At 45.4% G+C, this 27226-nt stretch overlaps 1 protein-coding gene across 1 annotated transcript in view; it reads right to left on the bottom strand.

Moving 5' to 3' along the window:
- Positions 1-18568, bottom strand: part of PTPN12 (protein tyrosine phosphatase non-receptor type 12) — a 62262-nt gene extending 43694 nt beyond the window's left edge. The window contains exon 1 of the mRNA XM_004591349.3: positions 18410-18568. Within this exon, the coding sequence (XP_004591406.2) occupies positions 18410-18508 (99 nt within the window). The 5' untranslated portion in view covers positions 18509-18568. The remainder of the gene's footprint in view (positions 1-18409) is intronic.
- Positions 18569-27226: the final 8658 nt, after the last annotated feature.

Here is a 27226-nt window from a genome sequence, read left to right as displayed (position 1 = left end):
TATTAGATGCTTCTACATGTAGTAAATTAAACATGGGAAAAGTTTCATTTTAAAGACGAGACTACAGGGACCCTGCTGCCTCCCAGCTTGGGCCTCAGCAGGCAGTGAGGACTGGGAGGAGGGTTCACCGCCAGGACTCAGTTTCAAACACTGCTGCTGGAGCGTGCGGCCACTTAGGGCAGGGACGCCTCAGCCTTTAGAATAAGATGCAAATGTAACTGGATTCAGCCTCACGCAGGTCCTGTTTTCTTTATACCACACACAGTAATGCAAACAGCGTTCCTGTAGCCATGGGAGGCAGCATCTACAAATAGAATCTTGTTTTCCCTTCCTGAGGACCATGCCAGTATGGCATCGTCTCCAGGAAAGCTGCTAACAATGACAAAAGTCCAGTCACATGTCCTTGACAAAAATGTCACAACACACCGTGGCACTTTATTCATCAATGTGACACAGTGCAAGAAACAGCAACTGAGGTAAACACCAGTAAAAAAAAAACTTACTGCATATGAATTATTTCATAATCCTATAGCACAAAACGGTTTTGAAAAATCATTTACTGCCTTAAATAGCAAAAATACAGCTAAATGATTTATTTACAAAAACATATGAATGCCCTCCAAACCCTTGATCACGTGTGGATTTTTTAAAAACTAAGCGAGAAAAAAAAAAAAACCTAAACAAGAGCTTGTAAGAAAAAAGTTTCAACTGAGTCTACCTTTGTTTCAAGAGCTGACTTCAATAACTATTCCTTTTTCAGACACTAACGTCGCGGCCAAGTCCCACATTCAGAACGACTCCAACGGTCAGTCACTTAAAAGATAATTACAAATTCTTTCACTGAATCATATTTTTCATTTTGTCTGTCCATTTCCTAGTCTCTCTTCATAAACATATTTTTCACCAGCAACCCTCCACTCTGACATCATTTCTGCTCTTGCTAGTGGCGGCACACTTTTGTACCCTGGTTAAAGTGTCATTTCCTTTGTGAACAGGAGGCCTTTTGAAATGTTCCCACTCGACGCCAATCTTAGCTTCTTCTCTGTGTTGAGCCCATAGTGTTATTTCATGTATTTCCATACTTACGTTATCTTGCAAGACTACATATAAAAGCAAAACTAGGTAATTCAAGAATTATTTCTTGAGCCATCTGAGGTGAGTCATAGAAATGTTCTCTAAACTGCTTCTCCAAGACCTCCAAAAATCTTTGAGCTATCTACTACTGGGTACCAAGATTTGAGTTCTTACAAGGGCAGAACAGTTTCGCTGTTTCAGCATTGAAGTTACACAGCATCTGGTATATGAAGTGTGCTCAATTTCTTGAGTCTACCAACTAATTGTCAACTGGCTCGTCCACTGGGCATCACAGACATGCACAGAAGTGCCATCTGACAGTCTACTGCTCAAGCCAAAGCCTAGGAGCATCCTTGATTCCTGTCGTCACACTCCACTCCGCCCAGTCCGTCAGCAACCCCTCTTCGCTACACGCGTAAAAACTCTTCCATCTCCTCACAGGCTTGGAACTGAGAACATTCACACATACTAGAAGTCAGCTGAATTTTAAATAAGTACTATTAAGAAAATAATAAATCCACCCAAAAAATACAGTTAAAATGGAAACCAAACTAACTCAAAATCTTTTGGAATATGATGAGATACAAATTAGACTTCAAAGCTTAATAAGCCCTCCCACATTCTGCTACTAGACCATACATCACTGGCCTTATTTCCTCAATACTGTAATAGTTGAATAAAAAAAAAATGAGTTCCATTAAGACATCACTTTCAGGAAACATGCCACTAAGAACACACAAATCTAAAGCTGTAAGGCCAGAGTTAAGCAACGGGCTAACCCAGTGTCTGCAACACTGGCATGGAAATACGGCTGCTGGCTCGAGGTCCAGCTGCTCCCCTCCTGGGCCAGCTCGCTGCTCATGCGCCTGGGACAGCACCAGTGTCCTGTGGACGCAGCTCCTGGCTCCTGCTTTTAGCCTGGCCCTGGCCCTGGCTTCATGGTGATTTGGGAGTGAGCAGGTCAGACAGAGAGTATCTTTCTCTCTATGTAACTCTACCTTTCAAATTCGTTAAATAAATCTTTCTTAAATATTTATATGTATTTTACTTGAGAGAGTTTACAGAAAGGGAAGACCTGACAGAGAGACCATCTGCTTGCTGGTGCATTCCCCAAATGTCACAGCGGCCCAAACTGGGCTCACCTGCAGCGGGGAGTCAGGAGCTTTTCAGATTTTCCACATGAGTTTAGGATCCAAAAACTTGGGCGTTGCTTTTCTAGGCCATACGTAGGGAACTGGATGGAAAGTAGAGCAGCTTGGATGCAAACTACTATCTATATGGCATGCTGGAGCCTAGCCTACTTTGCTATGCAACCCCATCAGTCCAAATAAAATAAATCTTTTTTTAAAAAATGTATCACACACGGTAAAATAAAAATGGAACTTCCATAAGCTTAGGAGTTATGCTTAGCCAATAATAATATCTAATGTATAGTAATATTACTGTTGCCATTGATTTTTTTAAAAAAGTAGGATATTGGGCCTGGCGCAATAGCATAGTGGTTAAAGTTCTTGCCTTGAACATGCCGGGATCCCATATGGGTGCCAGTTCTAATCCCGGTGGCCCTGCTTCCCATTCAGCTCCCTGCCTGTGGCCTGGAAAACAGTTGAGGATGGCCCATAGCCTTGGGACCCTGAACCTGCTTGGGAGATGTGGAAGATGCTCCTGGCTTCTGGCTTCGCAGTTCCAGGCTATTGCTGGCTGCTTGGGAAGTGAACCATCGGATAGAAGATTTTCCTCTCTGTCTCTCCTCCTCTGTATATCTGCTTTTCCAATAAAAGTAAATAAATCCTACCAAAAAAAAAAAAAAGTAGGGTATTCAGTTATTCAGTTCCATCCACAGGATTATATTATTTTTCTACTGGCTATTCCTAAATCTTTACAAACTTAAAAAATACTCACACCATTAATAGTAATTGTTACAAGTAGCTAAAACAACCAAAGGAACAAACTACATCATTGCAAAGTCTATGCTAAGTGCAAAACAGGCAATTCTGCTTTTCAAAAATGTATCTTTTTATCTTTGTTTACTTTTTAGCTAATTCTGCACGACCAGCTCAGAAGTGCAACTAAGGACAACAGACTGTCACCTGGAAGGGAACAAGAGTCAGTCTCACAGATCTCGGCTACTTTTTTTTTTTGTTCTGTAAAATGGGCAGTTTCTGACTCGGTCGGGTGGGGTGAAAAGCACGGTATTTTCTAAAGTACATGGAAGATGCAATCAAAAGATGTTGATTTTGATGCAAAAAAAAAAAAAGAGAGATCCTTGCATACATATATGAGAATTCACTAAGCACAAACTGGCACCAGATTGAGACTCAGAATGTTTTAAATCATCTGGATTTGATAATCTCTGGACTTTCATTTTACGATAGTCATAGGCTTTGGGATCTCCCCTCCCCCTACTGGTTTCCCCCATATTATAACAACAGTATAGTCCTAAAACAGTCTCAAGCCCATCATTCTGTTACTTAAATTTAAATGTATCCAGACATTACAGATAGTATAGACAATGGTAGAAAGTCCACCATCCTACTGCCTAGACATACTGAACAGTTTCATTGGAAGCCCATCTTTGACTTGGAGACAGAGCTGCAAACTGGGATGTGTCTCCGCATCTCCATGTGACAGCGCACTCTCATCTCAAGTTCTTGAGCTCTTGTTATTTCTGTCTGGAATATTTCTCCCACAGATAACTAGCTGGTTCACCATCTTCACTACTTCCAATCCTGGTTCCACATCCTCACTCTGCAGTGGTGCTGGCCTAAGAATTTCAGGGGCTAACCTCAGATAAGGAAGGAATTTACGACCACCCACCCCCAGCCCGGCAGTGGGGCCACATACCAAACCTACCCTGGAGCGAACACAGGATGGTTACGGAACTGATTCTAAAAAGCTGTCTGACAACCCACCCTAGTCTCCCTCCAAATCCTCCCTCTGGGAAAAGTGAGTTGGAGACTTAAGAGGTCTGCTCCTTCCACAACAGGTTTGTAAAATAGAACTGTTACTATTCCTCTGCACCAGCTCTCATCTCTGGTGAACTGGAGCAGCCTGGGCCTAACTGAATTACGGTATCAAACCCCCTCCCCAAAACATTATCACCCATACTTGCCATATGGAAGACAGATCATATTAGCAGTTTAGTTTTCAGTCTTTCTGTATCAAAACCATGTGATAATAACCATTTCTTTAAAAGATTTATTTGATTCTTATTAGAAATGAAGATTTGAGAGAGAGGAGACATCCAGGTCTCCCACACAGGTGCAGAGTCCCAAGGTTTTGGGCCATCCTCAACTGTAATCCCAACCCCTAGGTAGAGAGCTGGATGGGAAGTGGAGCAGCTGGGATTAGAACTATGGCCACATGGTATCCCAGCACATGCAAGGCGAGAATTTAGCCATTGAACCATTGTGCTGGGCCCACCAGTTCTTCTGCTCTAAGGGGTAGAATCTATCTCCCCGCCTTTTGAGGTTAGGCTGGCACTCTGTCTTGCTTTCAACAGAAGTGACAGTATGCTAATTCCAAGCAGAGACAGGACTTCCACTTCTCATTTCGGTTCACACTTCCGTCCTGCAGGAGAATGGGTGTGAAGGAGACACACGTGGAGTGAGAACTTTCACATTACCTGTCATCTAGCCACAATCAAGTGCGATGTGCTCACAGCCAGCTGGTCCCTGGACATGTGAACGAACCCACTCACAAGCTGCGAAGCTGCCGAGCTGACCACCACATGTAAAAGCACCTGCTCTGTGCTACTGAGGTTTTATGCTCCTTGGACAACATTCCCGCAGCAACAGGTCGCTGATACACTGCACTCATCCCCCCCACTCTGTTTTACTGCTTTCCATAACACTTCACACCTGCCCCACTAAATAGGTTATTATGACTCTCGCCAATAGAATGCAAGCAGCATAAGGAGTTACATACTTCAGGGTCTAGGAGAGTGTCCCAGCAGAGTAGGCATTCAGTAAGTATTAAATGAATCAATTACAGTGGGCATAATGATCCTGGGAAGCCCTTTGCATGTCTGTCTTTATTAGGTATTTTTCACTTATGCAAGTCACTGAACTTTAAAGCCAGCTTTGAGTCACAGTTTCATAACGTATATAGCCACAATGGCTATACTAACTTCACATTCCCACCAACAATGTGTGAGAGTTCTCTCTCCTCACCCTTGTTAACATTTGTATCTTTTTTGCTTTCTGGTAATAACAGCCATCCTAACTAGGGAAGTGAAGGTCTCGGCGTAGTTTAGATTTCCTTTCCCTTATTAGTGATGTTGAGCAGTTTTTTCATATACTTACTGGCTGTTTGTTTATCTTTAAGAAATGTCTACTTCGATCCTCTGTCCACCATCAAACCAACTGCTCCCTTTCTGCTGTTGGGTTGTCTGAATTCCTTGTATTTCCGGGTATTAATTTCATACCAGAAGAATAGTTTGCAAATATTTGCTCTCATTGTATAGACTGTCTTAACTTTTGTGCTTGTTGCTTTCGCTGTAAAGAAATATCATTTTGACATTTTCCTATTTGTCCATATTTGCCTCTATATCCCCAATTTTTTTTTGCTATTATCAATATCCTGAAGCTTCTTCCCTGTTTTAAGTAGCTTCACAATTCTGAATAAATAATCTTTTTTAACCATACAAACATTTCATCCTTCTCTAATTTTTAGTATGTATGCTGTAGCAAAATTCAGCAGTGGTGACACCAGTGTATAATCTGTAAGTGAATTAATACACACAGATTACATGCTGAGAGAGCTTTACTGCAAAAGGTTTGTGATTAAAATTTTGGAGATCACCAGCTTGAAGAATAGTGAAAATTTTAAAGTTAGATATAAAGATATTTCATAGCAAGTTCCCAACGTCCCTTTTTCCAAAAAAAAAAAAACCAAAAAAACAAAAATAAACTTTATCACCTTTTATATATCCTAGCCCAGGGCACCTGCCAGTTGCCCATTTCTGTAAATAAAATTTTACTGAACACAGGCATATCCATCTGCTTTGGTATCATATATACTTGCACACAATAGCAGGAAGGAGTAGCCGGAAAGAGAGTAGGTGGCCAAAAACATTTGCTGCTGGAGCTGGGGCTGAGGGTCAGGCTGCGTTTATGATGCCCGAATCAGAACACTAGTTCGACCTCCAATCCAGCTCCCTGACGGCCCTGCGAAAGCAGAGGAAAGCGGCCTAAGTCCCTGGGTCTACCCACATGGGAGGTCTGAAGGGAGTTTGGGAGAAAAAAATCCCAGTCTATACGAAATTGTACATAATTCAAAACTTGAAAATAAAAATATCTATAAAAAATAAATAAAATTAAAAGTTCACTGACCTTCACTTGGTAAAACAGGTTCATTATAGCAAACAGGAAGTTCAACAGGGAGTACTCAACAGAACCAGGGGAGAAACAGCTCCAGAAGGGGCACGCCCTGCTGAGACACACTTGGGATCCCATCCTATCAACACTTAAAACACTGAATCCTGAGTGTGACCTCATTGAGTACTGAACACCCAATGAGGGCCTATCACCTTAAAAGCCATTTAAGGTCAGAATGCGTAGTAAGTCATTGTTGTATATGCCAAAGTGACCAGAAGGTGTCCAAACGCTGTGGATTCGTTGCCATTTCCAACACATCAGCCAAAGATTTCTCCAGCATTAATAAGACATTCCCAATACCACCTCTCTTTTAATACTGTCATGTAAGCTTTTGCCCTTGTAACATGGTAAGTTAAGGCAACATGTTCAAACTGGGCTATCCATTAACAGGCAAATAAACTTAGCATGCTGCAGTAAACATTCTTCTTAAAAAAAGAGGACAAATACGAACCTACTGCGAAATTGTTACTGTAAGACTTGTTAGGTAAAGCTTCTGCTTCATGTATATTTAAAACCAGCAGGGCCCACATATCACTTTTAAAAAAAGATTTATTTATTTTTATTGGAAAGACAAATATGCAGAGAGAAGAAACACAGAGAAAGATCTTCCCTGTACTCACTCATTCACTTCCCACGTGGCCACAACAGCCTGGAGCTGAGCCAATCCAAAGCCAGGAGCTTCTTCCAGGTCTCCCACGTGGGTGCAGGGTCCCAAGGCTTTGAGCCGTCCTCCACTGCTTTCCCAGGCCACAAGCAGGGAGCTGGATGAAAAGTAGGGTAGCCAGGATTAGAACTGGCACCCATATGGGATCCTGGCACATGCAAGGTTGAGTCCTTAGCCACTAGGCTATCGCACTGGGCCCAGACCACATTTTTCTTAAGCAGGGCTGAGATCAGAAATCTTGAAGCAAGAGTAGGTGGGCCTGGCACAGTAGGCTAGCAGCTAAAGTCCTCACTTTGCATGCACTGAGATCCCATATGGGCGCTGGTTCTAATCCCGGCAGTCCAGCCTCCCATCCAGCTCCCTGCTTTTGGCCTGGGAAAGCATGGAGGATGCCCAAAACCTTGGGACCCTGCACCCACGTGGGAGACCCGGAAGAAGTTCCTGGCTTCTGGCTTTGGATGGGCTCAGTTCTGGCCGTTATGGTCACATGGGGAGTGAATCATTGGACAGAAGATCTTCTCTGTCTCTCTTCCTCTCTGTATATCTGACTTCCCAATAAAAATAAATAAATCTTACAGGGAAAAAAAACAGAAACAAGAGTCGGCTCACGTGCCTGGGCATATTAAGGTAAATAAATAGATGGCACTCACTGTTTTTGTCTGTATTACCAGAAAGGGTCCAAGGGCAAAAGCAGCGAGGGGCTATTTTCTCCTTCCTTCCGAATTTATTTTACTTCTCATTTAAACGCCCTACTCACCCTTCTTTCTTGTCATTCAGAGTAATATCTGACTATCCTGTGTCCTTCACTCACATTACAAACCTGCACACGACTTATGAACAAGCTCGTCAATGTCTAAACGCTCTTTAAACATTCCCATAGGCATTAAAGGATTTCTGATTTCAGGAGTAAAGACGTCATAACCAACACTGGGGGGCAGACGTCTAAGAAAAGCCATGACCCATGTTTTTGTACTACGGGGTTTAGAACTCCATGCTTTCTTCACTTCTGCTCTGACCACAAGTGCACAGTTCAAAATTCAGCATCACTTGCCATCTAAGAATTGTGCAACCAGAGAACTATTTTACCTATTTGAGGTGAAGTGGAATTTCAGATTTGACAACACTAATCATTTCAGCTGGAACTCAGTGGTAAGATGAAGCAACTGGGGCTGGCACTATGCCTTCATACTCTAAGCCCCGGCCTGTGGCACCAGCAAGCACCCACATGCGGGCCCAGCTGCTCCACTTGCAATCCTGCCCCCAGCTTATAGGATGGGAAGCAGTGGAGGATGGCTTAAGCCCTTACAGATGGAACATATCTCTGCTGCTGTTGGTCCTTCTTTCAGATAAATGAAATTAACAAAGCATGGGGGAAAAACCCTCCAGGGATGGATGGGTGGTAGAGACCACAGCTAGACGCCAGGGACGAACCTCTGGATCCCTTCACAACTTACCACTATTGTTACCCAAAAGCTGCCAAAAAACTTTCTAAATGCAAGCTGCATCAAAAAACAAATTATTACAGGAAATGTATATAGCTTGTATCCCAAAGCCTCAGATTTAATATGATCCACATTCTCCAGGAAAAACTTTAGGGAACAACTATTCTTTTTTTTTCTTTTTTCTGTACATCATAAGGCAGCCACGGATTCTAGAATATTGTACAAAAGGAAGATTTTTCTATGACTTCAGAGTAATGGGAAGAACTGTCAAGGCTCTGTTGCATAATTAAAAAGATTAAACACTATATATAATATGAAATACAGGAGAAGGATTCATTTTTTTTTTTGGAAGAGGCCAGTGATTTAGAACAACTACATTACCACATAACAAAATGTCTTTACCAGTTTTGAACTCAAATCTAATGACAGACTTCTCACAACACATATTATGAAAAATCAATTTTTATAATAGAAAAAGAAGTATTCTAAAATAGACTGGGTGAAAATATTCAATCCAGAAGGTGAGAGCTGCTTCTGAGTTCTGAACTGGGTTAGCATTATTCTGAATTTTTAGTTTTCTGATCTACAATAAAAACAAAGTTTTCCCAGAAAGGTGACGAGTTACATACAACCACAGCGAGATCGCTTTGATTTAGTGAGTATGCTTAAGGATGAGCAATAGCTTATTTCCGAGTGAAGACAGCACACTGTAGAACTCAGGAGTGTGTTACTGGAAGGGTGGTGTAAGAGCAGGCCAGCAAGGCTTTGGAACGTCAGGTGAAGTTGTATGCACTTTAGCCAAATGGCTTATAACTCTCGAGGAGGAATAAGCAACAGGCCAACGTGACAAGCTCAACTCATGACAAAGTCCCCGATCTTCCTGCAGCCCAGGCTGGCGTGTGGCAGGTGCCTGTGTGGCCAGCAGCAGGCTGGTGCTTTCCCAGATCCAGATGGACTTTTCAGAATCAAGAGGTCAAGTGAGCGCAGGCTTGGGGCCAGGCAGCACCTGCCCTGGCACTCACGCCTCATCTAGGTCCCCTCGTCAGGCAGCACCTCGAGCCAACAGAGGAAACAAAATAAAACTGTACAAATGGAGGCGGATCCCCTGCCTCCGACACCCTGAGAGGCAGCGGAGATGGCTCCAGCACCCGGCTTCCTGCCATCCATCCAGGGAGACTCAAAATCTTCGCTTTGGTTTGGCCCATAGTTACAGGCATCTGGGGAAGAAACCAGCAGATGAAGATCTTTCTCTTTCCCTTTCACATAAATAAAATGGTAATTAGAAAAACAGACCATGGGGATCACAACAAACTATAACCTGTAAGAGTTCCTGCACAGTCAACAATGAAGAGACAACACACAGAACAGCAGAAAGTATTTCCAGGTTATCTATCTGACAGAGGTTAGTAACCAGAGCATGTAAGAAACTCAACAGTAAAATGACAAGGAATTCAATTTAAAAAGGGGAGGTAGATCTAAACAGGATTTCTCAAAAGAATACATAGAAACGGCCAAAAGACACCGACAAAAATGATGAAATCACTAATCATCACGTAAATGTGAAACCACAAGGAGATATCAGCATACTCCAATTAAGCTAGCAGCAATTAGATGAAAGATAACAAATCCTGGTGGGGTGGGAAGGAAGAAGGGCACCCCTGAATACTGTTTGTAGGCACAGAAGTCAGTGAGGACAGTCACCGTGGCACACATACAATAGGACCCAACAATCTCCCTACTGGGCGCATGCCCAAAGGAAACGGAGCCATTCTCTGTAGAAGATGCTCAGGGCAGCGCCGCGCACAGCAGCCAAGGAGCCAAGGAGCAACCCTGTCCACAGCTGACGAGGGCATACAGAAACACGGCACAGACACAAAGTGGAACACCATTCAGACACAGAAAACCACGGAGGCTTCCCCTCTGCACCAACATGGATGGAACCGGAGGTCGCTGCGTTAAGGCAGCCAAGCAGAGAGACAAACACTGCGTCACTCATGCTCAAGTGGACATGCAAAAGTTGATCTCAGACAAGCCGAGAACATACGGTGGTTACCAGAGGCTGGCAGTGGAACCAGTGAGAGGGATGAGAACAGGTTGATCAATCCAGGTAGACAGGCCTAAGAAATTCTGGGATCTTACTGCACAGCAAGGTGACAAACGTAACAATCCGTACTGCATGTTTATCTCAAAAACAAAACAAAACCAACAAAGTTAAATGTTTGCAGAGGTAGACATGTGCAACCTGACCAGACATTACACAAATGTAGACATATATTCAAATGTCATGATATTCTAGAAACATGTAAAATATGTATGCATCAGCAAAAAGGTTTTTAATTTTATGAAAGAGGGATAGAATCACAAAGTTGGAAGAAAGGGAATCAGTTTCCTAACTGGAAAGGGATCTATATCTATCGATCGATCGATCTATAGAAACAGATTTAAAATTTCAAGTAATTCTCTCAAGGATCCTTGAGTGTTTTCCAACTTTTTCTCTATCACAAAAATAAAGCCATGTTCCTGATACGGTATTTATATGTATTTTAAAGAAAGCATGTAATTAGCAAGCAAGACCAGGATTCAATTAACATCTGCTTTTGCAAGCAGTATAGTTTCCATTAATATACAGGCACCATCATTTGCAACAGGTGCTTTAGGGAAGTGACTGCAGTGTGTGGAATGGCCTGGATAGGACAAGAAACCGGAAGCCAGAAGAAAACAAGAGCTGTTATAACCACTCCTCAGACACCACAGGTTCACTATTTTTGACGAGTTGTCACGCACAAAATATCTGGATTTTTATTACTTAAGTCAGAAATCGAAAGTTTAAACTTCAGCGTCTTATTACACTGTCTAAGGTAGTGTCCCCAGTGTGTCATTCATGTGGTGTGGATATACAAGAAGTGACCTCAGGTGTCCCCAGATTCCTATGCACAGTGACCTGTGGCCAGTGCTATATACGCACATGTCTAGCATTTTTAAAAAATTATGTGGCTATTACTGAAACCATATTTATTTATTTTGAATTCAGTTCAGTCAGTTCTTTGACGCATTTTCTTCTGTACAAGTCTCACACTGGTCCAAAAGTTAACTGGATCATTTTAACAACACACCCAAAGTAAAGAGCTCTGTGTTAAGCATGATGCTTGCCTGTAATTTTTCTTCTTTTTTTCTTCTATATTTGAAAGGCAGATTTGCAGAGAAGGAAAGACAGAGAGAGAGAAAAAGATCTTTCATTTGCTGGTCTACTCCCCAAATGGCCACAATGGCCAGAGCTGAGCCAATCCAAAGCCAGGAGCCAGGAGCTTCTTGTGGGTCTCCCACATGGGTGCAGGGTCCTAAGGCATGGGCCTTCCTCCACTGCCTTCCCAGGCCACACACATTGAGCTATGGGAAGCGGAGCATTCAGGACTAGAACCGAAGCCCTTATGGGATCCCAGTGCTTGTAGGTGGAAGATCAATCAATTGAGCTATCATGCTGCCCCACCTATAATTTCTACTCATGTAATGGACATTGGCGACTATAAACACTATGTGAAGGGTGACAGCAGTTAATTAAGTCCCATTCTCTACCATTAGAGGCTGAATTTCAACCTACAGAACTCTGAAATGCTTACAAATCTGAGAAACACAGCAATCTGGGACAATGCGATCATCCTCCCCTTGCAAGTAGCAGCCTTCTACTTGCCACAGCAAGTAGGTGCTTTCTCGCCCTCTCTCCCTGGTCCTTCCAGCATTTTCTCTGAACTCTGCTGAAGCCCTCCTGGGCTTTCATGGTCTCTAGTGCCTCGACCTCCTCGATGACCACAGCTCAGGAACAATCCTGACCGATTCTGCTCCATGTTTACACGGACCTATTCAACCTACAGCCAGTCCCTCTAGAAGCGTGTCAGATAAGCCGATTCAGCTTCCCAGGCTGCCAACCGCCTCTCACATACTTATGATACCCACCTAAATCTTTAAGCCTATCCATCAGCAACCCTGATTTCCACATTTCTGCTGTATCGTACAGGAACCCCTGTTTTAACTACATTTATCCACCTCTCCTTTGCAATGTCTTCCTATGATTTCTTTTTATTTTTCTTAATTTTAAAAAAGAGATTTATTTTATTTGAAAAGAAGAATTACGCAGGGAGAGAGAGGCTGAGAGAGGTCTCATGCACTGGTTCAGACTCAAGCAGCCATCACAGCCGGGGAGGGGCCGGCAACTTCTTCCACTCCCTCAAGCAGGTGTAGGGACCCAAGATTTTGGGCCATCCTCTGGTGACTTCCAAGGTGCGTGAGCAGGGAATTGGATCAGAAGTAGAACAGCCAGGATCAGATCTGGGGCAAATACTGGGTGCTGGTACTACATACAGGCTGCAGCTTTACCTGCTATGCCAGAGGCGGCCCCCTCTTCTTTCTTCTTAAAAATAACGGACACAGAATGAGAGCTCCTATGTAGCAGGTCACTCCCTAAATGCCCTCACTAGGCCGGGGTGGCGTGTTGTTGAGCTGGGACCAATGCCCTGAGACAGGAACTCATTCAGGTCTCCCACTTCACTGGCAACAACTCCACGAACTGAGTCATCCATACTGCTGCTGCCCAAGATCCACGTTCACAGGAAGCTGGAGTTAGTTATGAACCACACAGGATGAACATTTCGCTAACTGCTGGGCTGGGTGCCTTCCCCGGCACCTCACACAATCTCGCTTGGTCCCCTCGACTCCTTTCTCCTCACTGATCCCTTATCCTACTAAATAGCACCTTTTAGTTTAGGTAATAGTGATGGACCACACGGTATTCGTAACACAAACCTTGGTGTTGCACTACCGTATTTTTTTTCTCTTTATAACTAAGTTGTGGACCTGGCGTCTCAGCCTAGTGGCTGAAGCTGTTGCCTTGCATGTGCCAGCATCCCATATGGGCGCTGGTTCTAATCCCGGCAGCTACACTTCCCTTCCAGCTCCCTGCTTGTGGCCTGGGAAAGTAGCAGAGGACCGCCCAAAGCCTTGGGACCCTGCACCCACATGGGAGACCTGGAGGAGGCTTGTGGCTCCTGGCTTTGGATTGGCTCAGTTCCAGATGTTGCAGCCATTTGGGGAGTGAACCAGTTAGTCGGATGATCTTTCTCTCTGTAAATATTTCTAATAAAAATAAAGAAATCTTAAAAAAAAAAAAAAACTGTAGTGAATCATTGAGCCATCTTTCATAATCCTTGTAAGAGCCCCTGCAATTCTCTCTGCTCCTTGTCTTTGCTCATTTCACGGTCTGAGAGTTTACTGTTAAATGCCATCCTTCATACACTCATCAGAATCAACTTTTTCTCTTTTCTTTTTTTTCCAGAACCAACTTTCTAAAACCAATGTCCCTCCAAAGATCCAAAGTAGCTACTTTAAGCTTTTTTACTAACAACAACAACAACAAAACCTGAATGCTGACAGTAAATCTCCAGGGACAGGCTGGGGGGATGGGAGTCCGGACACACTGCTGACATGTCAGGTCAGTCGCCACTCTTATTCTTTTTTTTTTTTTTTAAGATTTATTATTATTGGAAAGCCAGATATACAGAGAGGAGGAGAGACAGAGAGGAAGATCTTCCGTCCGATGATTCACTCCCCAAGTGAGCCGCAACAGGCCGATACGCACCAATCCGATGCCGGGAACCAGGAACCTCTTCCAGATCTCCCACGCGGATGCAGGGTCCCAAAACTTTGGGCTGTCCTCGACTGCTTTCTCAGGCCACAAGCAGGGAGCTGGATGGGAAATGGAGCTGCCGGGATTAGAACCGGCACCCATATGGGCTCCTGAGGCGTTCAAGGTGGGACTTTAGCCGCTAGTCCACGCCGCCGGGCCCCGCCACTCTTATTCTTAACGCGCCTCCTCACTTGTCCTATGACTAGAGAGTGGCAGTGCAAAACTGTCCACAAGTACTATCATTGGTCTAGAATATCAAATCTGAACATAGCATCACCTTTCGCTTGTGCCACGTGCACCTGCTGCTTCACTGGTCCTCAGAGTAGGATCTGGGGACTCTGCCACCATTTCAGGGGATCTGCGCGGAGCACAGCGTCAATCTGTCCATCACCCATGCGTGTCATCCCACCTTGCAAATGTACTTATTGCTACAGTCTGCCAGCTTGTAAAGAACATTCAGCCGAGATCAAGTTCTAAACCTGACCCAAATTAGCTGCTAGCTTGCTAATTTGTGTATTAGCCAAATAAGCATACCTTCATAGGGAAGTAACAACGTGGGAGCCGCACACAACCTGAGCACCTTCATTCTTCCCTCTTTAATAGGAGGGCCTAACAAGGCTGAAGCTAGCAGACAACTTACAGGATGACAGCTGGAAAAATGTTCATTTTTAATGGCATTCAAGAAATTCAAATGAAGATCAAGTTCATTATAAATTATAAATACTCATGCTTTACTTGTCCGTTACACAAACTGACAACTTCCACAAGGCACGCATCTTGTCAGGGGCCAGCACTATGGCACAGTGGGAAGCTCCTATTCCATATGGGTGCCAGCTCCTGCACCGCCTGCCACAGCACTGATTCAGCCCCCTGCCAGTGTGAGCAGGGCAAGAAGGCCGAGAAGGCCCAAGTCCTCCCCAGGAGACCAAGCCGAGCCACGTTCCTGGCTCCAGCAAGGCCCAGCCTGGCAGCCCAGCCGTCAGTAGATGAAGATCTCTCTCCCTTTCTCTCTGAGACTCTGCCTTTCAAATGAGATACATATTCCTAAAAAGTTGCTTATGAACTTTTATTAAAGGTTATATACTCTTACTTTCTATTTCTACTCCTAGAAGGACATATAATAAAAATAGAGGCTTTATGAATATTAACCCAAGTATATGTAATAGCAGACAATCGAATGGTCTAAACATTCAACTCTGGGGAAATGGTTAGGTTATAAGTCATCAAGTAAAATATTATATAGCCACCTAAAATTGTTTTTACAAAGCAATAGTGGAAGATGTAAAAAGATTTTTAAAATTTAAAGTTAAAAACAAATCAGTAAGGTCGATGTTTGGTCTACACACACTGTAGAACCCCCGCAGCCTCCTATGAGACTTCGGTTCAAATTCTGGCTCCATTCCTAATCTCATTTCCTGCTAATCCGAATTCTGGGGCACAGCAGGTAGGGCTCAGGTAGGTGGTCCCTCGTACCCATGTGGGAGACAGCCCTGGGCTGCTGGTATTTGGGCTGTGAACCAGAATGGACGCTCTGCCTCTCAACAGAAATAAATATCTAAAAAACAAAAACAAAAACCCTAAAAAGAAATACAAAATTTTGTAATAGGAGGCCAGACAGAATAATGGAAAATGCACTGAGCTTGCAATCAAGGCAACTATGAATACCCATTTCACTTTCCTAAGTGTAAGGGATTACATTAACTTTTATAACTCACATATCTGAAACCAGCAGTATTTATTTTAAAATGGAACTGAGTTATAATGGCTAGCTTATCTCTAAGGCTCAGTTCTAAAGTGTTAAGATTTTAAAATGTATTTTTAATCCATATCAGAATTCAAGAATAGAAAATCAGCTGATTTATTCTCCAACCTCCCATCAAGGGAAAAGGCTGCCCTCTACCTATATACTACCGGCAGTCTTAATTATAGTTATTGCTTATCAAGCCAGGAAATAAAAAAAAGTACCAAAAAACAGCCTTAACCATCAAGTCTCCAATATAAAATCACTTAACTGTATGTAGATCGTACTACTGCAAGTAAAGGGAAATTCATTCAGTTCTGCACCAAGATCTACACTGGGAATCCCCGACTCGCCCCCAAAGCAGGAGCACTAAGGCTACTTGTTCTGTCTGGGAGTCCTGCCAGGGCACCTGCTCCCAGGGTCTCCATCAGCACGCCTTCCCCTTCCTAAGGAGATGCCCAGGGTCCCCGCTGGGGCACCTGCTCTCAGGGTCTCCATCAGCACACCTTCCACTTCCTAAGGAGATGCCCAGGAAAAAGGAGACTAGCAGGCAAGCAAAAGAAGCCAAGGGCCTCTACACCAAGGTAGGTAGGAATGGAGAAGACTAGCTTAAATATCTTGAACATCAAAGTGAATATATTTTTACCTTTGCTAGACAGTAGTGAAAACACAAACTGTGGGTACTCCATCCAGTTCCTGTGAACACCACCATTCCAGATACCAACACAGTGAAAATTCCCAACCATACAAGTTAAATATCAGAAATGTTTACTGTAAGAACCGGATTCCTTAATCTGTACCTTCAAGTCTTCAAAAGAAAGAAATATATAGTAACAAAACCTGAACACCTATCCTCTATTACTGGTGTGGGGAGTATCTCAAAGCCGACTAACAAGATAATATTTACTTAAGGACCTGTATATTCAGTAGTTAACAATTCCAACGCTAAAGCTTTACCAGTCCCCAATCTCTTTAAAATGTGGGAAGATATTTCAATACTAAAAGGCAATTTCACCTGCACCTTAAAAACCAACGCACTCGGAAACAAAACCCAGCCATTTTTCTAGACATTTAACTTAGTATCCATTTCACAATCGAATGCTGGCAGTTAGGTCGCTCTTCTCAGAGGTCTAACCTCCCCTCCAGCAGAAATTCCCCTCACTACATTTCCCATTACCAACCCCCCGCCAGAGCGGAGAAGCAACCACTTCCCAGAGTCCCACTTCCTTTTCCATTCCTGAGACCTCCAGGGTTTCCAACGCCCTAGTCTTGCGCAACATCCGCAGGAGCAGCGGCCGCAACCACCGCCGCCTCCCAAGCCGGGAAACAACCCCTAGAGGGAACATTGTCCAGCAGAAAAATAAAAGGGGCGGGGAGGAGGTGGGGGTTAATGTAAGGAAGTCGACTTCTGGTCCCACGCCTTCCAATCTGACCCCCTCACCGTGGTAATCTAGAGCAATTTCACCAAAGCGACTTTTAACCCTCGCCTCCTCGGGTGCCCGTCTGCCCTGGCAGAGGGCGGAAAGGGGGGGAGGGAGCAGTGGGAAAGGGAGGCGGGAAAGGTTATCTCCCAGTTCAGGGCTCCAGCCGTCAGTCGCCTCCGCCCCATCAGGACTATTGTTCCCAAGTTCCCCACCCCCACCCCGGATAGGAAGTGCTGGTCACATCCCCCTCGGCCTGCTCCAATATCCCCCTGGGGACTCCGAAGCCGGGGCTTCCTTCGGCCGAACCCCCAACCTACACTTTACCCCCGTCCTCCTCCAATCTCAGCTCGCTCTGACCCCAAGACCACCTTAAAACCTGGGTCTGCTGGGGGAGGAGATGGGACCGACGTGGGTAAATGGGAAGAGGTGAAGCGACCGCCAAGATTCCCGTAAGGACAGCTTTGAACCAACGCTGGAGGTAACTGCGAACCCCGAAACGGCACAATTACTACCAGGCTCCTTTGCAGGCAATGGGATTGCCCCCTCATCCCATGAGTAAATGCCAACCTCCACGCCCCTCCACCCCGCCCGCAGCCAGACGCGCTGCCCCGACCCTCCCCGGGTGGGCTGCCAGGATAGGGCAGACGTGTGCAAAGACGAGCCCACCCCTCTCCAATCCTCCCCATCACCCCGGCCTGCACCTCACCCGCCACAGGCTCCCGGGCCTGAGAAAACAATAGGTGGTCGCAGCCGGCCCCGGTGCGATCTGCAGAGTCTGGGCTCTCCGGGGCCGCGCCCTGATCAACCCGGGGCGCCCGCAGGAGGAGAGAGAGAAGGCCGAGGGGAGAGGGTGGGTGGAGGAGCCCATCTCTCTCCTCCCGTCGGGCAGGAGAGACCACCGGCCCTCGGGGCGCTGCTGCTGCTGCTGCTGCTGCTGCGCGCCCCGCACCTCACTGCCACACACAAAGCGCCCGGCGACCCGCGAAGAGGCGACACACACACCACTCACCATGAAGTCCCGGGCGAAGTTGTCTTCTCCATTGTGATCGGGACTCTTCATGGCCTGGACCCTCTGGATGAATTTCCTCAGGATCTCCACTTGCTCCATCCTCCCGCGTCCCCCGGGCTGCAGTCGCTGGCCCCCACTCCGCCGCCGCCGCCGTCGCCCGCCCGCCCGGCGCACCGCCCGCTCGGTCTTCCCCAGTTCGCCTCCCCCCGCTGCCAGTCTTCCTCTCCCGCCCGACCCCCGCCCAGCCTCGCCGCTCCCTCCTTCCTCCTCCTCCTCCTCCTCCTCCCCACCGCCCGAGGCGGCGGCTGCGTCGGCCCCCCGGCCCCGGATCCCGACACCACAACTCCAGGAGCAGCCGCCGGCTCTCCCCCACTGGACCGGGCGAGCCGCTGCGGGCTAGCGCCAACCCCCAACCCCGGCTTGCTCCATCCTCCTTCCCCGCCCTCCCTCCTCCTCCTCCTCCTCCTCCGTCCGAGACGCCGCCGCCGCCGCCTCAGGAACACGGCTCCCCACTCGCCCAGCCCCCCCTCTTCCCGGTTCTTCCTCCCTCCCACCCCCCACTCGCAGCCGCCGCCGCCGCTCCCCACGGGCGCGCCCCCGCCGCCACCCAGACGCGCGGCCCCGCGCAGCCCAGCCGGCTCCGCCCCGAGCGCGACGCCCAGCCGGGGCGCCCGGGCCACGCCCCCGGGTCCTCCCCCCTTGCGGGTGACCTCACATCCGGGGCGTGGCCTACCCCGAGAACCTCCTGGTGGGATTAAAGGCGCGAGTCTCAGGGCGCAGAGGGGCGGGGCCTGCGGGATTAGAGGCATGCTGGGCAATGTAGTTCCCAGCTCTGTAGGCGGCCGGCGTGGGCGAGAAGGCGGGTCCCAGGTTCTCTCAGCCTTTGGCACCGGAAGGGCATAGCTACGGCTGAGAGGAGAGCCAAAGGTTTCTTGGGTGACAAGGCTGTTCCCTCTGCAGATCTGTTTAGATTCAGGTGAGTGCGCGCCTGGAATGCGAAGTGTGTCCTTCAGAGACCGAGTACTTGGTAAGGGCGGCAGTGTTTTCCAGAACGTCTGGGAATTCGTCCTCCTGCGTTTGGATTCCCAGCACTTCAGAAAAGCAAAAGGCTCCGCGGAATGGACTTTGTGGATAACGTCTCAGTAAATCGGGTTATCCGTTCTGGTCTGACGCCTCCTCTAATAAAGTGATTGGCCCAGGGTCCACCAGGCATAACCTTACAGATCCTGGCGGCTGTTTTCATTGGATATCAGAAAAAAAGCAGAATCCGGAGCTAAAACACCTCCCGGGACAATTCACTGTAGACACTCATTTCCCCTTCAGAAAGGAGAGAAAAGTTAGACTACAAAGAAAGGGGTATACAATTAGGAGTTCCTCCACTTTTTGTTTTTTTTTTTTTTTACGTGAGTCACGCAGAACCGTCACTTCATGCCCCTGATTCTTCAGCAGCTGCCAGCTGGGTCTGCCTAGGGTCCCGTCTGCCACACGACTGGCGGGAAGACAATTGCTCGAACCTTCTTTCTGCCTCCCAGGAGGTACGTGAGCAGGAGCCAGAGCTGGGACTCGAACCCAGACATTCTATGTGCCACTCAGGTACTAACCACCAGGCCAGGGGTGTTGTCCCTGCCTTCCGCTTTCCAATGTAATGGACTGATTTTTTTAAAAAAAAAAGATTATCTTGTGTTTTTCAAAGGCAGATTTACAGAGAGACAAAACCTTCCAATCTGCTGGTTGGCTCCCCAAACGGCTGTGATGACCTGGGCTGGGCCAGGATGAAGCCAGAAGCCCCGAGCATCCTCTGGGTCTTGGGTGGTGGTGTCCCAGGGACTTGGGCCATTTTCTGGTGTTTTTCCAAGCCTGTTCGGCATCTCTGTTTTGTTTTGTTTTACTTTCATTGGCACGCCCCTCTTTCCTTCAACACTTGAGGGCTGCTCAAGCTCTCAGCACCTACCTCTGGCATCTACGACAAGTTAGGGAAAATTAAAGTGAGCTCTGCAGTTTTCAGCTGTTAGAAAGGTTTAGCCGTGTTATCCTTGGTGCCGACCTCGTGTTTTCTTTTGAAAGTACATTTGGGTCTCATTTCAATTTCCAGATTTTGTTTTTGAGCACCTCAAAATTTGAGGGGTTCTGTGTGCTTGCGAGGGATACACAAATTAGGGTTGGCTCCTTCTGAGCAAAATACAGTGTCGTTGAGGAGACAGGAAGACCAATAAACTCTGGGTCCTTTCAAGTTAATAGAGGCCAGATGAATGAGTGATTTAACAATTCTGGAAAGAGAGAATTGTGGACCAAGCCGTCAGAACACGAGGGGGTCATAAGAGTGGACCTTGAAGCATTAGTGATGAACAGGAAGGAGAAAACTCACGAAAAGAAAGACTGGGGGAGGGGAGGGCCTGAGAAGTACAGTGCAGGTGGGAACTACAGAACTAGGTGGGAAGGGCTCTCGAATAGGCTGGACTCGAGAGTTTAACCGGCCTGTCAAGGCTGTGAACTCGATACTACAGGGAAGGGAAGGCACCAGAAGTTTCTGAAGGTAGAGGTTAAATGAGGGGAAAAAAATAACCATTTTTGGATAAATAATGACTTCATAGGAGGAGAGAGTGGGCTGAGGCAATCTCAGAAGCCAAAAACAAAAGCTAAGACTACTGGAAGTGCAAATACAAGGATATAGATGGAGTAAGGTATTTCAGAGGAACTGTGCAGGAGTTGGGGTGTTGGGGTGCAGCATGTTTAGCTTCAAGTCGCTACCTGCTCTGCTTTCCCATTCAGCCACCTGCTAATGTGCCTGGGAGGCAACGGATGTGGTCCCAGGACCCAAATGGGAAATGCTGCTGGCTCGCGTCTGGTCCAGCCTGTATTTATGACGTCATCTGGGAAGTAACCCAGCGAATGGAACGTATCTTCTCTTTCTCCCTCTGTGTCTGTTGCACTGCTTTTCAAATAATTATTTTTAAATATTTATGGGTTGCAGAACAAGGTGGGGTGGCAGGGAAGGGACAGAGAGAGCACTTTCTTGTGCTGGTTCACTCCTTCATGGCTGTACCAGGCCGAAACCAGGAGCCCAGAGCTGCCTCCAGGCACTGGGTCATTTTCCACCGCTTTCCCAGACGGCTGGATACCAAGTGGAACAGCCAGAAATCAAACTGGCATCCCTATGGGATCCCAGCAGCCCAGGCAGCAATTTTGTCCTCTACACCACAGCATTAACCTCAATAAATAAAAATGTGTTAAAGAAGCTTAATCGTTGGAAAGAGATTTTAGGCTTGTCTGCTTGTTTCGTATTCAACATCCTTTTTCCCTTTGGCTCAGGTAGAAAATACTGTCAGGTCTGGAGAATTTTTCATTTGGGGTGTATTTTTACCTTTGTTCTCATAGAAGCTCCTTTTGTGTTGTTCACAACATTATTGCTTTGTGAGTGTTTTTTTTTTTTAAAAAAAAAAAAACTGGGAATTAATTTGGTACTGCTGTATTCGTTAATACACAAAAAACACAGGAAGTGAACAAGATGAGCTCACTGGTAGGAAACAAATGTTTAGACTCAGGGACAGAACCCACAGGCCTGAGTTTCCGGCTTGTTGCCTTAACCATCAAGTCACAGCACTTTTATCCCTGGTGTAATTTGGTGAAGCTCCAGGTAAGATTGCAAATCACGCCTGAGATTCTGATGCTAACCTGCTTCACTCTGTACCCTTCCGTCCTCTCACCCCTCTGAACTGTATTTTAGATCAACTCTCCCTGGGAGGTGGCGGGCGATGAAGAAGGGAGGGAAATTCTTCTTTAGTTATTACTGGTACCTTTGACTCCCTCATTCCTACCCTTAGTCACAGCAAAAAAACAAACAACCTGCTGACCATTTCTTTAGTCAGGTTTTTTTCCTTAATCAAATACAATCCATCCAATTGGGACCTTGGGATAAGGCCTTAGGACAAAAATCTTGTTAATACAAACTTCCAGACCTTAGTATCTCCGTGTTCTTCTATATGCTATTCTCTTTTTATTCTTATAATTTCATTCCGGAAAAGATTACTAGATATTAATCTTTCTATGCAACTCAAAATGTAAAAATCACAGTACCTCAACTTGGAGAAATTATTTACCCAAGGTCACCCCAATGGCAGACCTGGAGCCAAAAGTTAGATGCTACCACACCCAAGTGAGAACTTCAGAGTGTTACACAACAAAGGCTACCTATATAAAACCAGTAACTACAGAAGAACGCAGTGGGGACATACACCTTCTGCCTCTTAACTTTCCTGTCTCATGTTTATTATGCTGTCTCATTTAACATTCAAAGAGAGATTAAAATTTTATAAATAGCTTCAAAGTCAAATTCTACCTGAACATCTAATTAGGGATCACTTAACACGAGGCTGCTTTGTCTCTGCAGTCAGGAGTGGGTCATCAGCAAGGGCTACGAAATATGTTACAGGGTTGAGATGCCTTTGTAGTCCTGCCTATCCCTCCCTCCCCAGATACAGTAAAAATTCCTTTACTTGGAATTTTTATTGCTCCAGCGCATGGGTAGCCTTATACCAAGGAGTGTCATACTTCTTATATGTGTGTTTGGTTAAAAAAATATATAGTTGGAGCAGCAGGGATTTGAACTGGCACACACAGTGGGCAGCTTAAACTATGGCACCATGATGCTGGGCCTCGTTCATAAGTTTTCTTTTTTTGAGATGGATTTGTTTTTATTTGAAAGGCAGAGTTCACAGCACAGAAAGAAAAAGAGAGAGACCTTCCATCCACAGACTTACTCCCCACATGGCTGCAGCAGCCAGAGCTAGGTCAGTTTGAAGCCAGCAGCCAGAATCTTCTTCACAGTCTCCCTCATGGGCATAGCGGCCCAAGTACTTGGGCCATGCTTCACTGCTTTCCAAGGCCATAAGCAGGGAGCTGGAGCAGCTAGGAATTGAACCCACACTCCTATGAGATGCTGGCACTGCAAGCAGAGGCTTAACATGCTATGTCATGGCACAAACCCTGCTCCTGAAAGATTTGAATCTTAAGTATAGAACTGTAGTTTACCCAAGTAGAACCCTGCATTAACTGTTCTCCAATATTAAGAGAGCAAGAAAGACTATACGAAATTACATATAATATCAGAGTTTGAAGAACTCTAGCACAATTTTCTGAAATTTTTTAACTTAAAACAATGGTGCAACAAGGTGCCTAAGGTATTATATAATTTATAGTATCACATAAATAGTGAAGATAAAATCTATGATAATTTTTTATCAAATCAAATCATTTTGCCAGAAAAATGTTTCATTCTATTTAAGATATAAAATGGTACAGCCAGAATCCCAAAGTTTTAAAGGTGCATTGGATAATGAAATAACTTTATAGGAGAACTATTGAGAATATTGAAAATTATAATTTACTGATCCAATCTAATAACCCTTTTGAATTTTGTTTTCTCTGCGTTCTTTGGGGGACTCTGTCCAAAACTTGCAAGGTTCTATTCTGCTGCTTCATGATTACTGCTTGGCTCTGGCTTGGTCCAAGCTACTGTCATCTCTCACATGCCTTTGGTAATGGCCTTCTAACTGGTCTCCGCGTCCTATCCCGCCTTGCTTCTGCCACAGAAGGTCAGGAAGTTTGCTTTCAGAATGTGTCGGTGATCTCACCGCTCTGCTCAGAGCTTGGCAGTGACTTCCTGTCTCACAAGGAGATGACATGCAGTGTTCTCTGGGCTCCCTACATTATGTGATGGAAATTTGGGGAGAGCGTTTTTGTTCGTTTGTTTTTTACGATGCCACGGTTGAGTAGTGTTGAGTGTAGTTAGGGCTGGGAGGCTCCACCATCCTACACGTTCTGTCCCTATGAACAATTGTCTCTCATCTTGCATGGCTGGCTTTTTAAGATCAACTTTTGAAGTATAATTTGTAACAATAAAATTCATTCAAGTGTGCAGCCTGATGAGTGATGACTGAGGTATTCACCCATAAAATCACCATTAACCGTCAAAAATCTGAAACATTCTCATCACCACAAAAAAAAAGTTCTCTTGTGTGCCTTTGGTGTGATTTCTGAACAAGTCTTCGGATCTTCTGAGAGGTGTTTGTGATGACCTGCTTTTAATGATCTGAGCTTAACTCCATTTCTATGTACACAAACTGTTTTAGCATGGTTTTAATACACGCTTGATTTTCCAGAAAGGCAACCAGAATGTACATTAAGGAAAGATTTTTGGTGTTGCTGTTCGGAATTTTAGCAGAGGTTTCACAGTTTGGAATAATGACGGCAGAGATGACATCAACCTCACCCTTTGTGGCATTTGAGACAAGAACTTGGTGCTGTAGTAGCTTGTGTTTTGTAGCCGTCACAGTTATGGTGATTTTGCATAGAGGTGCAGACACATGTTTGATCTTATCTTTTGGGGTGTTCGTGTGTGTGCATTTACAGATGGAAATAGATATCGTAAAGTCATTTCATTTAGGTATCTGCTTAGATTTAATTACCTGTTAGTACCTGATAGTAAGGGAAGAGTCTGAAACATGGGTTGAAGAGGTGACACTAGACTGTAGAAGCTCTGCCCTGTGCATTCTGACCCAGCCCCTGGCTGCCGATAAGCCTGGAGCTCAGTAGACAGTTTGCTCTTGCTCTGGCCACTCGAGCCACTGGCTTTCCTGCTGCGTCGTGGGCTTGTCTGTGGACGTCCTCCTCCAGCCCTCTGTGTGTGCTGTGTGTCCCTCTGTGAGCATGCGCTCTCCCCAGGCATCCGCATGCCTCACTTTTGCCCCCTTTTCAGGTCTTTGCTTCAATGCCATCTTCCCACTGAGGGTTGCCTGCTTTCTCGGATAGAACTCACTGTTTGAGGCCCAGTATGATGCCCTAGTGGCTAAAGTCCTTGCCTTGCATGTGCCAGGATCCCATATGGGTACCAGTTCATATGCTGGGTACTCCACTTTTGATCCAGCTCCCTGTTTGTGGCCTAGGAAAGCAATAGAGCATGGGTCGAAGCCTTGGGACCCTAACCCTCGTGGGAGTCCTGGAAGAAGCCCCTGGCTTTGGATCAGCTCAGTTCCAGCTGTTGTGGATATTTGGGCAATGACCAGCAGGTGAAAGATCTGTCTCAGGCCTGGTGCAGTAGCCAAGTCCTTGCCTTGCATGCACCAAGATCCCAAATGGGCACTGGTTCTAATCCCAGCTGCTCCACTTCCCACCCAGCTCCCTCCTTGGGACCCTGCACCCACGTAGGAGAAGTGGAGAAGTTCCTGGTTCCGGGCTTCTGATCAGCTCAGCTCTAGCCACTTGGGGAGTGAACAAGCAGACAGATCTTTTTATTTCTCCTTCTCTCTCTGTATATCTGGCTTTCAGATAAAAAATAAATAAATAAATCTTATATTAAAAAGATTATTATTAGTGTTATTAGTACTTATATTTCCAGTTCTATGCTTGATGCCTACAGCTACGTAATAACTATCAGCTGAATAAAGGATTATCTGCCTGCCAAGTAGGATGTTCTATTAAATAGGTGAATCATCTCTCTGTAAGCCTGCTTATGCCACTGATCTGGTTTTGTTCAGGGATTTCTCAGAGTTTAGTTCAGTTTGAGCAATTTAAATCAATTTTTAAAGTAGTAGGGGCCCAAATAAATGACATATATTTGTATTAACAATGTTTCGCTACTTTATTATTTAGACAGACGTCATATATCGCCTCCAGCATCTGGAGCAAGTGATTAGTAATTTATAAATTCAGACTAATTATACCATATACAGGACACACATTGGTGTGCCCCATGGGTATGGCTTATAAATAACACTCAGTTATAGCTGCCAATCCTCTTAGGAAAAGAATACAACAAAAACCTTTATATAACTAGACATGAAATCAATCAACTTTTATTTCATAAAGGAGAATAAATGGCACTTCTGTAGGTAGTTGATTTTGTATTATTCTCTAGAAAAGCAAATTATACAAAAACTAAATTTTAAATTTTTACTTAATTTGTCTGAAGGGTTGAGCCAGACAAAGAGAGAGGGAGCAGGGGGAGAAAGAGAAGAGAGAGAAGACAAAGTAGAGAAAGGGAAGAGAGAAAGAGACACACACACACAGAAAAAAACAGCTTGTATCCTCTGGCCTACCCCTCTCCAGGTTTTGGGCCATCCTCTACTGCTTTCCCAGGTCGCATCAGGGAACTAGATGGGAAGTGGAGCAGTTGGGATGCGAACCAGCGCCCAAATGGGATGCCAGGTGTGCCAAGTGAGGATTTAGCTAATAGACTATTGCCCCTGATCCCAAATCCCATTTTTAAGACATTTATAGTCTAGTTAGTAGGAATGCAATTAAGTAATTAAGATCGTAATCAAAATCCTAACAATCTTAGAAAAGACATGAAGGATTTGAAGTGGCATTGCAGTGATTCTATCCACAGGTAAAATTGAGAGTGGAGCAGGGAATTTTCCAGAGAAGCTAACACTTGAACCGAATCTCTGAAGAATGTGGTTTTATGGGCCATGAGGCTGGTGGGATAAGCAGCAGTGTGATCCGGAAGTTTGAAATTACCCATCTGGTTAGCAGAACCTGGACAGGGTTGAAGCATAGATTATGCCATGGGAAAGCATTGGGATAAGGCTGGAGTGGTGGGCATAGGTCAGGACATGACGGTCTGGAACCGTTATGGAGTTTGTTCAAACTGAAACCTACAGGAATATCCTGTAGGTTGCAGAGGGCTAGCGAAGGCCTTTCGGTGATGTAATAACATCAGCTTACCTCACTGATGTGTCAGTGATGGAGTAGACATCTGGAACCAGAGATAAACTGATTTCATAGTCTCTGCGAGCCACATTGAAACCCCAGCCAAAGAAT

The sequence above is a fragment of the Ochotona princeps genome, chromosome 32 (assembly GCF_030435755.1).
Source record: "Ochotona princeps isolate mOchPri1 chromosome 32, mOchPri1.hap1, whole genome shotgun sequence".
Taxonomy (NCBI): Eukaryota; Metazoa; Chordata; class Mammalia; order Lagomorpha; family Ochotonidae; genus Ochotona; species Ochotona princeps.
This window is presented reverse-complemented; position numbering and strand designations above follow the sequence as displayed.